This window comes from Rhinopithecus bieti, unplaced genomic scaffold (assembly GCF_001698545.2).
Source record: "Rhinopithecus bieti isolate Rb0 unplaced genomic scaffold, ASM169854v2 scaffold_7967, whole genome shotgun sequence".
Lineage (NCBI taxonomy): Eukaryota > Metazoa > Chordata > Mammalia > Primates > Cercopithecidae > Rhinopithecus > Rhinopithecus bieti.
This window is the reverse complement of record NW_016806112.1, coordinates 4,174,389-4,189,981: the sequence shown is the minus strand read 5'-3', so window position 1 is coordinate 4,189,981 and position 15,593 is coordinate 4,174,389. Positions and strand designations below refer to the sequence as shown.

The following is a 15,593-nucleotide window of genomic DNA, read 5'->3' as shown; positions in this document are numbered from 1 at the left end:
AAAAAAAAAATATATATATATATATATATAAGCATATGGCCTCTTATGGGACATACTACCAGAGAGAAACCTCCCATGTAAGTGCTGTTGTATAAGTGTACTTCTATCCTTGTTGATTATGCTCCTCATGGTCATCCCTAACTATCTGCCTGCAGGTGTTCCTCAAGAGAGGGTACTCTAGTGTATTTGAACAATTCAGTGAGATGAAATTGGGCTATGATACTGTTTAAAAAAGTATATAACAAACCAGCATACTTCTTTATAGCCAGCTCCAAGACAAGTACAAATGGTAGGAAGCAGATTCATTTATCAGACATGGAGGAATAATCAATAGGCAACTAGAAGTTCTACCACATTTTCAGGTCATAGCAATGTCGCCTTATATCTCAGCCTATTTTCTACCAAAGAAATATTATTCACTTCTCTTAGCATAGCATCTATTAGTGGAGAGTAGGTGATGTTATTAACTTTTTGGTACCTTCGGAATGTGCCTAGTGAAAAGCCTAAAACAGTGTCAGTCTAAGACATAAGTCAATGTTAGGTAGACAAAAGGAATTATTCCTTGGGAAAGGAAAACAAACTTTACAAGATAAATAACTCAAAACAGAAAATGGGAGAGGGCAAAAGTAAGGCAAATCCACTCCAAGTGGTAAGTTGCCTGGTCTATTAGTGCTTTGACTCACTCCCTACCACCTACACAGAGGCTTTGGAGAAGTCAGACTAGCAAAATCACTCCTAAAAAGACCGAGACTATTGCCACATTCTCAGTCAGGTCGAGTTGTGAGCATGAAGCCCCTACTCAATTCACACAAGTACTATCATTTCTTAAGTTCAGGACAGCTTGGGCCAGTTTACCTGCATCCAGGACCTGTGTTGCATCGGGTTGTGGCTGACACCCTTTAGAGTCTGTGACTGTTGTACATGCAAAAGAATCAAAATCCACTGTGAGGTCTTGTACATTTCTCTCATTGGCATTATCAAAGCTGTTTTTGCCATGCAGCTGTTTAAGGTGTTTCCTCAAAACTGGTTTATGTGCAAAAACCATATCACAATAGTTACACTTATGGGGCTTATCTCCACTGTGAAGGTTAAGATGATCCTGTAAGGAACACTTCTGAGAAAAGGTTTTCCCACAGATTTTACACTGGAAAGGTTTAATTCCGGCATGCACACGCATGTGTCGATGAAGGTTGCCTTTTTGAGTAAAAGTCTTGCCGCAGAGTAGACACATAAAGAGTTTGTGCATTTTTAAATGGTTGGCGTAGTTCTCCAGGTGACGAAACACCCTGGTACACTTTGGGCATTGGTGATGCCACTGTAGGCCTTTGTCTACACCTCGAATATTAGGGCCAAAGACATCTTTTGAGGCCATGATGATGTTATCACTGCCTGTATAAGAAAGGGCATAATTGTGGAGATGGTTTTGTTCTATTTCACTTACTCTGTTTTCCACAGTTGAATTTATCAGGGAGTGCTGGGGCTCTGATGAATGTAAAGCAGTGGGTTCAGAAGAAATAAACTGGTTCTGATCTTTTTTACTTCTAACCTCTGATACATCCCCAATAGATTCTACCTTAACAATCTGAATATCACTGTCCTCCATATCCATACTGTCTTCAGATGGATGAATACAAGGTGAGTCCTGTTTTGGGGAGCCTCTGGCATCTCCCTGCTGTTCTTTTGACTGGGGAGAAGCACTCTGTGGTTCACATCCCTCTTTACTATCCATTGGTTGTTTTGGCTTTATAAACTTCCACAGGGCCTGTGTGCACCGTTCTACAATGTGGCTCATCTGGAGAAAACTTGCAGCAGTCAAGTAATTTACCAGTTCCATCTCAGGGAATTCCAGCACACCACTATAACAGGATAAGAGCAATTGTCTCCCCACTTCGGAACTCTGTAATATGGAGATTTTCACCTCTCTGGAATCATTCAGTAAAATTGGTCTCTTAAGAAGGGGAACCTGCAGCAAACACAATTTTATGTCCCTGTACCTCAATATCATCTATGAGAACTGTAACATCACAAAATTTATTCTCTTCTCTTAATTTGTTCATTTTTTGTAACATTGAATCTCCATAATTTTCAAACTTGAAGTGAAGGAGATCTGATCTTTCAGACATTTTGGCAGACCTAAAGAACAGAAATGTAAAAAGGTTGAATTTAAGAAAATTCAAACAATTAAGAAAGCTGGATCTACCTTCCAAAAACAAATCTGTGTTGTCATATCTGTTTTGTATGTATCCAAATGAAATCTTCCTTGAAAAGAGAAGCCACTATAACAGGTTTCAAAGGCTGTTAAAAATTACTCCTTACCAACATCAAGTGCCAATTGCACCTAAAGAGTGGACTTGTATTTGTGTAAATAGCTTGGCATTCATTCAACTTTTAAAGATACTTAATACAAGAATAGTGCTTGGGCTAGTCCAAGAGTATCTTTTAACTTCTCAAATGAGAATTCTATCAGGTTTCTAAAGTAAACTAAAACATAACCCACACAAGTAAAGATGAAATAATTATCTTATTTTGTATAAAACTGTGAACCTGCTTCTTCTAAGACAAGATAAATTGCCTTCTCACTTCAGAACTCTAATATGGAGATTTTCTCCTCTCTAGAATCATTCAGTAAAATCTGGTCTCTGAAGAAGACGGAACCTACAGCAAACACGGGTTCCTTTGCTCTTTTTCTTTGCTCTGTATTTTAAACAACTGCACTGACACTGCTTGCCCAATTCCTGGTCAAACCTTTTTCTGTTTAAATTGATAGGAACTTACTCATACAAGTGTTTCTGCAATAAAATAAAAGTCACAGACCTAATGGGACAATGTTTAGGCAAAGACAAAGTTCTTTGTCCTGTCCATTCTGGAAAAATCTAAACTCTGTTTTTTTTTTTTTTTTGGAGACGGAGTCTGGCTCTGTCGCCCAGGCTGGAGTGCAGTGGCGCGATCTCTGCTCACTGCAAGCTCCGCTGCCTCTCGGGTTAATGCCATTCACCTGCCTCAGCCTCCCTAGAAGCTGGGACTACAGGCGCCCGCCACCACGCCAGGCTACTTTTTTTGTATTTTCAGTAGAGACAGGGTTTCACCGTGTTCGCCAGGATGGACTCGATCTCCTGACCTCGTGATCCGCCCGCCTCGGCCTCCCAAAGTGCTGGGATTACAGGCGTGAGCCACCGCGCCCGGCCTAAACTGTTTTAAGGAACATTTCTTGATATAGAAAATAAAATACTTGATGCAGAAAAACCAGATGAGCTATATGGTGGGAATCTGAGTAGCAGTAACATAAATCAAATCAATCCCTATTAGATTCTGTTCTTTAAACTTTATCCCTATTTATCAATCATTACTCATTATGTGGACTACTAGAACTGATTTATAAATGTTGCCTTGGCTTCCTTCTTATGTTCCCTCTAATACAGTTTTCACACCACCACATCTTTCAAAAACAGAGATCTGATTATACCCCACCCCTGCCTAAACTCCTTCAGTGACTTCCCATTGTCTCCTGGATGAAGACTAACCTCTTGAATACAAACTGATTAACCAAACCCAATCATAATTAAGGTAAACACTGGAAAAACCCATTCAACAATGGAGAAGGTATCCTTCCCCAAACTGTCCGCATACTGATTCCTTTATATAGCAATTCCTTTGGAGAAAGTCTCCATATTCTGATTCCATACTCTCATAAATGATTTTCTCATAACCTGGCTTCCCATTTGTCTCTCTCAAGGGAAAAGATAAATTTGCCATGCCAACACGATAATTCCAGTCCACCAGTCACTGTAAACCAATGACATAATGAAGTGACATTCTCTTTATATATATATATATATATCCACACACACACACACATATATATATATACCAGTCTTTTATGAGATTGGTAGATATGTTAGGTCTGTCTTTGAGATATAGCTCTATCATCTCAGTGCATCAAGAAATTCACTGAATTTTATGTATTAATCAACCCCCTTAGTTCAGAGTCAGATGAGACAACCAGCTTCTCCTGGCCACATCTGGACCCCAGAGTTCAATCTTTATAATCTTAACTTCCGTAACAATGAATATCAGCTCCTGATGGCGGAGTCTAGGTTTTATTCTTATTCCTTAGTGCCTGATACATAACAGCACTCTCTTGGCTCCAGACCTAATGGTACTTGTTTCCTTAGTTTAAAACACTACTTTCTAGGCCAGGCACGGTGGCTCACGCCTGTAATCCCAGCACTTCTGGAGGCCAAGGCAGGTGGATCACCTGAGGTCGGGAGTTCAAGACCAGCCTGACCAACTTGGAGAAACCCCGTCTCTACTAAAAATACAAAATTAGCTGGGCATAGTGGCACGTGCCTGTAATCCCAGCTATTTGGGAAGTTGAGGCAGGAGAATCACTTGAACCTGGGAGGCAGAGGTTGCAGTGACCCAAATTGCACCACTGCACGCCAGTCTGGGCAACAAGAGCAAAACTACATTTAAAAACAAAACAAAAAAAAAAACAAGCTGGGCTTGGTGGCTCACGCCTGTTATCCCAGCACTTTGGGAGGCTGAGGTGGGTGGATCACGAGGCCAGGAGTTCGAGACTAGCCTGGCCAACACACTGAAACCCTGTCTCTATGAAAAATACAAAAATTACCCAGGTGTGGTGGCACGTGCCTGTAGTCCCAGCTTCTCAGGAGGCTAAGGCTGGAGAATCACTTGAACCTGGGAGGTAGAGGTTGCAGTGAGCCGAGATTGTGCCATTGCACTCCAGCCTGGGAGGCAGAGTGAGGCTCTGTCTAAACAAAACAAAACAAAACAAACAAACAAAAACACCACTTTCTAAACAATTCTGACTCCCTTATTTTCTCTGAGGGGCCCTTCCCTGACCATTTAATACAGTAGAATTGTCTCTACTGGGCCATTGCATACTTCTATTGTAACAGTCAACACACTTTATCAAATACTTATTCCTTCCCATCCAAACTCCAAGTTTCATGGTATAAGGGGAAAGCATCTCCATCTAATGCTGGGAACTTGCATCTTCTAAGACAAAATATTCTTTCCTTTTGCTTTGAATTATATTATACTTATTGCAGCTACATTGCTTGTCCCATTACTGGCCAAACCCTCTTCTGTTCAAATCAGTGTCTATTCCTATCACCTAATATTGCACTAAACACACAGCAAGTGCTCAGTTTGCATTAGTTGAATCTATCAGATTAGTTTGACAATGGTAAGGAAGAACTGTTGTTAGGAAAACCAGCTTAGTGTCTGCAGAAGCATTACAGGTCTGAGGCCATGATGGCCTAGAAAGAAATAAAAATGGGAAGAAGAAGAAAGGAAAAATAACAAAAGATATTTCAAAGCACTTGGTAACTGACCGGATATAGAGAATGAATAAAAGGAATGTGTAAAGATTCTAAATTTAGGAGTTCATTTGAATGAGAATGGCATTGAAAGTGAGGTGACCGGCAGGGCACAGTGACTCACGCCTGTACTCCCAGCACTTTGGGAGGCCAAGGCAGGCAGATCACGACATCAGGAGATCGAGACCATCCTGGCTAACACGGTAAAACCCCGTTTCTATTAAAAATACAAAAAATTACCCGGGCATGGTGGCAGGCGCCTGTAGTTTCAGCTACTCGGGAGGCTGAGGCAGGATAATTGTTTGAACCTGGGAGGTGGTGGTTGCAGTGAGCCAAGATTGTGCCACTGCACTCCAGCCTAGGTGACAGAGCAAGACTCCGTCTCAAAAAAAAAGAAAAAAAAAAAAAGAGAGGTGAAATTTAGGAGGGGAGCTGGTGTGGCACCAGTATAATAATAAGTATACTAATAAAAATATAAACAAAGCATAAGCTTTCCCCTTGTATGACATTTTGAATGTACCAATAATAATCACAATAAATACAAAAACTGCATTGAGAGAGGAGCGATGTAGACAAGCAAATGAAACATCAGAGAAAAGAAACTGAGTATTAACTATGAAGGGAAAATCTAGAAGATATACAGGGAAAATGTCAGTAACTTAAAGCAGCAAAAGTATTATCATTGGTCCCTTTTAGCAACTGCAGTAGCTTAAAATACTCATTTTGGATTTGGAGTGGTGAATGTTCCAATTTGTAACCAGAGTTGTAAAAATGACTGTTTCAAGCGGCCAAAGAAAAGTGGCATTCTTTTTTAGCATTTAGCTGGTTTTGAAGGTGCCTATGAAACCCTCAGATCGGTATTTTCCTCCTCACACCCCAAAATAAGCATTCATTGCTTCTACCTATATTATGACAGTACTCACAATGCTTTAGACAGGTATCCTCAGAGACAATTGTTCCTTGCTCGAAAGATGAGCAGCTGTCATGTGTCATATGACAGTGTTTTGTTCAACAATGAACTGCATATACAATGATGGTCCCATAGACTATAATACCATATTTTTACTGTACCTTTTCTATATTTAGATACACAAACACTTACCCTTGTGTTACAGTTGCCTACAGTATTCAGTATAGTAACATGTGGTACAGGTTTATAACAAAGGGGCAACAGACTGTATCATACAACCTAGGTGTGTAGTAGGCTATACCATCTAGGTTTGCATTAAGTATACTCCATCATGTTCACAAAATGATGAAATCACCTAACAACGCATTTCTCAAAACACATCACAATTATTAAGTGATGCATGACTATGCTTACTATCCATCAGTTCTCAAGAAAATTATCAACAAGAGCAGCCAACTGGATAGTTAAGGGAAGTGTTTACTTTGATCTGTCTGCTGTAGTCTAAGAATGTGAACAAAATTTATTGTTTTTTTAAAGGATGTTTTCCCTAGGATGTGTCAGCCCACTCTATTGTCTCCCATTGATAAATTATTTCCAGGCCTCACATCTTATCCCTTAATTGTTTCCTTTCACTACTTTCTCTTTCCAATAGACTGTTAGTTATTTGAGGGTAAGGACCAATGGTTTGTTATACTTTATACAGCTCATTTAACAAAAAACAGAATAATAATGAGTTCTTAATGTTCCCCCATGAAATTATTACTAGTCTATGATACAGATGCTCTTCATTATCATGATATCTTCTTTTCAGTGCCTAGGGAGAGCTTTCTTTCTAGGGTTTGTTTCCAAAATAGTTTTGGCAATATAAAACCAAATTTTATCTTTTTTTTTTTTTTTTTTTGAGACAAGGTCTCACTCTGTCATCTGTCACCTAGGCTAGAGTGCAGTGGCATAATCATAGCTCACTGCTGTCTTGGCACCAAGGCTCAAGCAATCGTCCTGCCTCAGCCTCCTGAGTAGCCAGGACTACAGGTGCACACCACCACACCTGGCTAATGTTTTTATTTTTTGTAGAGACGGGGTCTCGCTGTGTTGCCTAGGCTGGAGTGTAGTGGCATAATCAAATCTCATTGTAACCTAAAACTCCTGGGTTCAAGCAGTCTTCCCACAAGGCCTCCCAAAGTGCCAGGATTACAGGTGTGAGCCTGTTTTAAATACTTAAAAATTTTTTTTTAATAGTTAAAAAAAATTTCTTATGAACTGTCTTAATTTTATTTAAAAATAAGAGAAATGATACCTAATCTTCCTTGCTACATTTCAGGTATAGATGTTATACCTAAATTGACCCATTTAGGCTGAGCACAGTGGCTCATGCCTGTATTCCAGCACTTTAGGAGGCTGAAGTGGGCATACTGCTTGAGCTCAGGAGTTCGAGAACAGCCTGGTCAACATGGTGAAACCCCATCTCTACAAAAATTACAAAAATTAGCTGGGCGTGGTAGCGTGTGCCTGTAGTCCCAGCTTCTTGGGAGGCTGAAGTGGGAGGATGGCTTGAGCCCAGGAGGCAGAGGTTGCAGTGAGCCATGATCATGCCACTGCACTCCAGTGTGGGTGACAAAGCCAGATCCTATCTCAATAAATAAATAAATACATAAATTGGCCCATTTAATCGTGACAATTTCTACAGGTAGGTATTACCATTATCCCAGATTTTGTATATGAGGAAACTGAGTTTAGAAAACATAAATAATTTGTAAACCCTAACAGAGGTTGAAAGTGTTAAGTGTTAGATCTGGTACTTGTGTATACACTGCATGATGCCAAAATCCAGGTATGAAACTACTAACCTAGGTACAGTTTTTTTTTCTTTTTTTGAGATGGAGTTTCGCTCTTGTTGCCATGCAATGGCATGATCTCGGCTTGCTGCAACCTCTGCCTCCTGGGTTCGAGCGATTCTCCTGCCTCAGCTTCCTGAGTAGCCGGGATTACAGGTGCCTGCCACCGTGCCCAGCTAATTTTTTTTTTTTTTGAGACAGAGTTTCGCTCTTGTCACCCAGGCCAAAGCGCAATGGGCTTGCCGCAACCTCCGCCTCCCGGATTCAAGCGATTCTCCTGCCTCAGCCTCCCCAGTAGCTGCGATTACAGGCATGTGCCACCACGCCCAGCTAATTTTGTATTTTTAGTAGAGATGGGGTTTCTTCATGTTGGTCAAGCTGGTCTCGAACTCCCGACCCGGGTAATCTGCTCGCTTCAGCTTCCCAAAGTGGTGGAATTACAGGCATGAGCCACTGCGCCAGGCCTAATTTTTGTATTTTTAGTAGAGACAGAGTTTCACCATGTTGGCCAGGCTGGTCTTCAACTCCTGACCTCAGGTAGTCTATCTGTCTGCCTCGGCTTCCCAAAGTGCTGGGATTACAGGCGTGAGCCACCCTGCCTGGCTGGTATGGTTTTATCTCAAGGATAATATTAATTGTGTAACTCTCAGATTTCCTTCCTTATATTCAGTATCATAAACACAGGCCAAGAAAATTCATTGAGCTGCACACTTATGACTTGTATATTTTGTTTTGTTATGCTTCAAAAAAAGGTTTATGTTTAAAACAAAAGTTGTAACTTCAAGCCAAATTTGCATGAAATTAGAAGACTTAAATGGCAAGCATATATGTATTAGTCATATTCCTGATTGCGTGTTATGTCCTTATCCTTATTGTACCTTTCTCATCTATTTTACTTTGTATTATTTTCCATCTTTTGTGTGTTTATCTTTGTGGACTGAAACTTAATGCCATTTGCAAATAAAGCAGAAAATAAATATTATGAATATATTTGATTTCACAATCCCCAACTGTAGGTAACATCTAAGTATAGCAGTAATTACTCAAAATAGTAATAAAAATCACTCACATAATTCTAGATTATAGTCAAGCTTCTTGTAACTGAAGGAAAGTAAAGAACTGATCAGGTAGATTAGAGACACAGTCATCATATTTTGTTGATTCTTTCCTCAGACTGATTACTAACTCCTCACTCCTCCATTCTTACATCACTGCCATAGTTCAGGTCTTTATTATCTATTGCCTCGGTTACTGAGATTCAATCTGAATACTGTTGAGTTTCTATTAGCAAGTTTTGAATGATATTTCTCAAACATCAATGTAATGGGAATATTCTCACTTCCTCTTCACTTATATTTATACAATCCTTCCACAATTATAACTAATTTGAAATTTTCCCTTTGTTCAAATGGGTATAGTAAAAAAGGACTATTTACTGAATATTCCAGGTAGGACAATGTTCATTGCTATACTATAGGCAGTGAGAAAATAGTTTCTTTTCTCAACTGCTTCTAATGACTACCGGCAAGTAAAATTTTTCTATCTGTACAATTAATTCCTAAGCTATGTATCAGTTTGCTTCCTCACCTGTCTCATAAAAGTGCCCTTATCTTTCAACTTACCACTCACAACTACTTGGAAATCTTTGTCCCTCATTGACATATGTTCTTTTTCTAAAGAGGCTTTATTATACTACAGCCTTTCTCTCTATAAACTTTAATCTTGTTCTTCTTTTAGGTAACTTTCATGACACAATACTCTCCAAGTTCTCAAGCTTTTGTTTCAACTTTTAAGTAATATATACAGAATATATTCTTCTTGAAAAATTTTTGAAGATTTTAGATGTAATTCCTTCTCAACTGCCTACCACTCAGTATTCAGTTTAAGTTTGATCCTTCCTGACTCTCCCTCCCTGTATTTTGTTTATTTATTTATATATTTATTTATTATTTTTTGAAATGGAGTCTTGCTCTGTTGCCCAGGCTGGAGTGCAGTGGTGCAATGTTGGCTCACTGCAACCTCCACTTCCCGAGTTCAAGCAATTCTCCTGCCTCAGCCTCCTGAGTAGCTGGGATTACAGGCACGCACCACCAAGCCCGGCTAATTTTTGCATTTTTAGTAGAGACGGGGTTTCCCCATGTTAGCCAGCCTGGTCTTGAACTCCTGACCTCAAGTGATCCACCCGCCTTGGCCTCCCAATGTGCTGAGATTATAGGCATGAGCCACTGTGCCCGGCTCCTCCTGGCATTTTAAAAACAATACTTTTCTATATGTCTAGCCACAGAAAGTATAACGTAATTAAGTTTCTTATACATAAACTAAACATATTGTTTTGCAACTTACTTCTTTCACTCATTGTTTTTGAGAGCAATTTATGTTGATGAATACAGATTTAATTCTTCGATTTTTTTTTTTTATTTTTTGAGACCAAGTCTCGTTCTGTTGCCCAGGCTGGAGTGCAGTGGTGTGATCTCGGCTCACCGCAACTTTGGCCTCCCAGCTTCAAGCGATTCTCATGCCTCAGCCTCCCACCTCCCAAAGTGTTGGGATTACAGGCGTGAGACATGGCACCCGGACTAGTTCTTCTTTTAAAACTGTTACGTGGAAGTGGGCAAATTACTTAACTATTGATCTGTTTTCACCATTGTTTTGCTGGTCTGTTCTTTGAGGCTTCACTAAATTGTATAAGGATAAGTATCTCTTTCAAAGCTAAGTCTCCAATTTTTTGCTGTTTTTTCAAAAAGCCTGTCTTCTGTTTCTCAATGTTTTATTACCTCTCTATGTTAACAATCCCTAAATCCCAATCCCCATGGCCAAACTTAACCAAACTAAATCTCAATTCAAGGTACTCAAAAATACCTTTTCTGGGCTTCTTCCCTATCACTTGAAATGCATGAAGCCTACACTCGTGCACTGTCTAAACTTCAATAAGCCAAAAAATTTTTTATGGAGAATGGCTTGAAGAACAGTAAACATAGAGACAAAGAAGCATTTTAGTATGTGATTACTTTAACAGATCAAGACAGAATGACATGGGCCTGAAGAGAGACAACAATAATATGGATGGAGAGGGGAAACAGATTTGAGAGACTTTTCAAACAAAGAACTGATGGGCTTGGTGACCAATGTGGAGAAATGGTCAAGATGACTCCAAGATATTTGGTTTGAGTAACTGGATATCTCTGACTGAGTGTCATTCAGTAAAGCAGGGAATATTGGAGGGCATGATCATGAGTCTGGTCTTGAGCCAGAGGAGCCTGCATGACATTAAGGTGAGGATCCATGAGCTGGCTGAATATGAAGAAAAGATCTGATTACAGATGGTAAGTGATAAATGAAAGCATGAGAGTGGAAGAAATTAACCTAAATTGGCAGAGAGTAGAAACAGACTTAGGAAGAAAGAAATAAAAAACGTATCAAACATAAATCCTTTACTTACCTTCTTCTCAACCTGGGTCTCCTTCCAAGCCTCTCCATTCTTATCAATGAGCCTCTCTTTGCTTAAATTTTTCCCACGCCTTTGGCTCCTATATTCAGTCACTGCATAGAGCAGTGGCTAAAACCATGGACTCTGGAGCCCTATTTCCTAGGATCAAAACCCTGCTCAACTACTTTCTGTGTAACCTCGAACCACTCTGCTTCAATGTTCCCACCTATCAACAGGAACTTATTTCATAGGGTTGTTATGGAAAATAAATGATTTAATTTTTATAGAGCTTAGAACAGTGTCTGCTATGTACCCTATAAGCATGTGTTAGATATACAAATAAAGCCTGTCAATTTTCTTTGTGAAATCCTTTATAGATGTCCTATTTTTATTCCCATTTAACACCAAACCAACTGAGCTGCCTAATATTTCATAGAGTATCACCTCATCACTGCACTAAATTGCTTTTTAAAAGATCACTAATGACCCCTTAATAAAGAAATGAAATACTCTTCCCTCCCCCAAGTCTCCAGATGCTCTGCAGGAATTGATCCAGTGGTCTCTCCTCGAAATTCCCTTCTCTTGATTTCTGGGCCTTCTTGCTTGCTGTAACCTTGCACTTTATTGCCTACCTCTGTTTCTGCTACTCTGCTTACTACTACTAGCTCCAATTCCTCTTTCTGCTTCAAAAATGTAAGCATTACCCCCCCCCCCCCAATTTCCTTCTTTTACAAAATTCTCTTCCTGATGCCAGCTATTCCCATGGCTTCCACTTCTATGCTAACTCAAACTTTTACCTCTAGCTACAATGTTTAGGCTGAGCTAAAGATCTGCATTTCCAACTCTATGCTGGACAGCTCTATGTGTCTATCGCATTAGACCTTTAATTCAACATGTCCAAAAAATGAATTCATAATCTACACTAAGCTCATGGCTTTATTTCTGATAATGGCATCACCATCCTTCAGCTCAGAGGTCTAAAACCTAAGAATTAGATTTGGTCCCTCTCGCTTCTTCAGCATTCAGTTAATTACGGAGTCTTGACATAATCATCTCCAGTATACTTGTCTTCTTACCAATGACACCATTTTAACTGTATTTCAGGAATTCTTTGCCTCTCACTAGGCTGATCCCATTACCCCTTCAAAAGAATCTCCGATAAGAGTTCCTAGGTTTTAGCTAAAGAGTCTAAATGCAGTTAATAGAAAGTCCCTTCTCTATGGGCTTTCTACAGAACAAAATGATTTCCTGCAGTGCAAATCTGACCATATCAATCTTCTGTTCAGAACTCTTCAAAAAACTACCCATCTCCTTTAGGATTACACCATTCACCATCTGGACCTCAGTCGACTTTCCCAGTCTCATATCCATTCTGTGCATAGGAATCCCCCCATTTCCTCCTCTTCCCACACAAGTTATGCTCATTTCTCCACAGTATTGCAGTTGTTTTCCCTGAAAAACTCTTCAGCACTTTAGTCTCTCCAAGTACAATTCAGACATCGCTTTCTTTCTAAAGCCTTCTCAGCAACTGTCCCTTGAGCAATTAACACATATGTGACTGATACATATACATACACACAGGAGTACTTATTTATTCAGATCTGGCTACCAAACTTAATCCTGAAAACTGGAACAATATCTTGCGAATCTCCAGTGTCTGGCATAGCGCCAGTAATATAAAAGGTGCTGCGGCCAGTGGCCAAATAGGGGAAAACCCCAGCAAAAGGGTAACCTAGCACTCATAGTGATTCTCAAGTACTGGCACTGAATGCCTGGGCTTGAGCTGGCTCCCGAGGCTCGTTTTATTAGGGCCTCACACCTCTGGTACTTCTTATAACATGCCAGAGTCAGGCCCCCAAGCCAACTGCTGGGCCCTCAGCTGGGGTCCTAGGAGGCGGTCCCAGGGGCATCCTCAGGCTCCCCACTCCAGTCACAGGAAAAGGAAAGGGGCGGGGCGCAGCGTGGGCCGGGCCAAGGGCTTCACAAGTCCCCAGGGGCCTAGGCCAGCCTCTCGGCTCCCATCCCAGTGCAGGTCCCGGCTGATCCAGGGCCCCAGGGGGGTTCCATCTTGAGAGACCCCGCACCCCAGCCCGGCGCTCCGGCCGTCTCCGCACTTACAGACCCGGGGGAAGGCCGCCGTCAGGATCCGGCACCGCCAGGAGCTCCGGCCCCTCGGGGCTCCGGGAAGGGGGAGGGGCAGGGAACCCGAGCCAAAGGGGGACCCAACGGAACCGGAAGGGCAGCCCTGGCCGGACAAAGACAACTTCCAGGTCCCATGGTCCGCTCCGCCAATCGGAAGGCTCGGAGGACAACGGGGCCCCGAGAGGGAATTTCTGCGTTGTGGGCGGGGCGCAGACGGAGGGCTCCGTACTGTCGGCGCTAGCTTCACTGCCTACTACCTCGAGGTGCGGTAGCTAATTAGCGTCTGCGGCTCAGGCCCTGTGCTCCTCGCAGGGACCTGCTGCCCGGGACCCCCGTCTCAGCGGCTCTTCTGCAGCTGGGCCTAGACGCTCCGCTGCCTCCTTGGGCCTGAGGGGCTCCTCTGCACTTAAACTTTGGTAAGTCCTCGCCTAGGGGTGTAGACTCGTCGCTCGGGAGCCCAAGGAGCAGAACGCTCGCCCCTCACTTTTGGATGTTTTTCAGGGATCTTGCCTTGGAGTTCTTCCTAGGGCAATCTCTTGCATTTCCATGGCTTCCGTTACCTACTTCATGCTGACCATTCACAACCCAGCCAGCTACATGGACGAGATCTCCAATTGATTGTTCTGATGTGAATGTACCTTTTAATTATCTCCAGTTCATCTCATCTCCTATCCAGACCGGAAAACTTGAGGATCCTTCTAGAGTTCTTTTTCTTGCCAATCCAGTTTACTGGTTTCTGCCCATTCTTTTCGTTTTTGGTGGTGGTGAGGGGCTTTTTATTGTGGTAAAAGATGCGTAATGTTTATTGCTTCAGTCATTTATAAAGTGTATAAAGCTCGATGGTCTTGAACTCTGGAGTTCAAGTGATCCGCCCTCCTCAAAAGTGCTGAGATTACATGTGTGAGCAACTGCTCCCAGCCTTTCCCTCTTTTTAATGTAGTTATTTACAACTATAAATTTCCCTTTGATCACTGCTTTCACTACAGCTCATAAGTTTTGTATGTTGTGTTATTTTCATTCATTTCTATGTATTTTCTAATGTCCCTTTTGATTTCTTTTTTTTTTTTTTTTTGAGATGGAGTTTTGCTCTTGTTGCCCAGGCTGGAGTGCAATGGTGTGATCTCGGCTCACCGCAACCTCCGCCTCCTGGGTTCAAGCGATTCTCCTGCTTTCGCCTCCCAAGTAGCTGGGATTACAGGCATGCGCCACCACGCCGGGCTAATTTTATATTTAAAGACATGGAGACGGGGTTTCTCCATGTTGTTCAGGCTGGTCTCCAACTCCCGACCTCAGGTGATCCACCCGCTTTGGCCTCCCAAAGTGCTGGTATTACAGGTGTGAGCCACCGTGCCCGACCTTGATTTCTTCTTTGACCCAGTGGTTAAGAGTGTTGTTATTTTCAGATATTTGTGACTTTTTCAGTTATCCTTCTGTTATTAATTTCTAACTTCATCTGTGTGGTCCGAGAAGATACTTTGTATGATAGCTATCTTGTAAAATATTATGAAACTTGAATTGTGGCATACAGTCTGGTGAATTCCTCATGTACTTTAGAGAAGAATGTGTATTCTGCTCTTGCTGGGTGGATTGTTCTGTATATGTCTTTTAAGTATAGCTGGTTTATTACGATATTTAGTTCTCTATTTCCTCACTTATCTTCTATCTGATTCTTCTCCCCATTATTGAAAATGGGGTATTGTAGTCTCCCACTATTATTGTAGAACTGTTTATTCTTTTAATTCTGTCCATTTTTGCTTCATGTATTTTGAGAGTCTGTTCCTAGCTAGGTAAATGCCTACAATTTTCTTTTCTTTTCTTTTCTTTTTTTTTTTTTGAGACGGAGTCTCGCTGTATCGCCCAGGCTGGAGTGCAGTGGCCGGATCTCAGCTCACTGCAAGCTCTGCCTCCCGGGTTAACGCCATTCTCCTGCTTCAGCC

General features: G+C 41.4%; 1 protein-coding gene across 1 annotated transcript; it reads right to left on the bottom strand.

Annotated features, from left to right (window-relative positions):
• Window positions 1-7: 7 nt before the first annotated feature.
• ZBTB26 (zinc finger and BTB domain containing 26) lies at window positions 8-13,926 on the bottom strand. The gene is given in 3 exon segments (XM_017874806.1): window positions 8-1,955; window positions 1,957-2,133; window positions 13,633-13,926. Coding segments are annotated over 2 exon segments (1,323 nt in total). The 5' UTR covers window positions 2,124-2,133; window positions 13,633-13,926; the 3' UTR covers window positions 8-799.
• Between the last annotated feature and the right edge of the window lie 1,667 nt (window positions 13,927-15,593).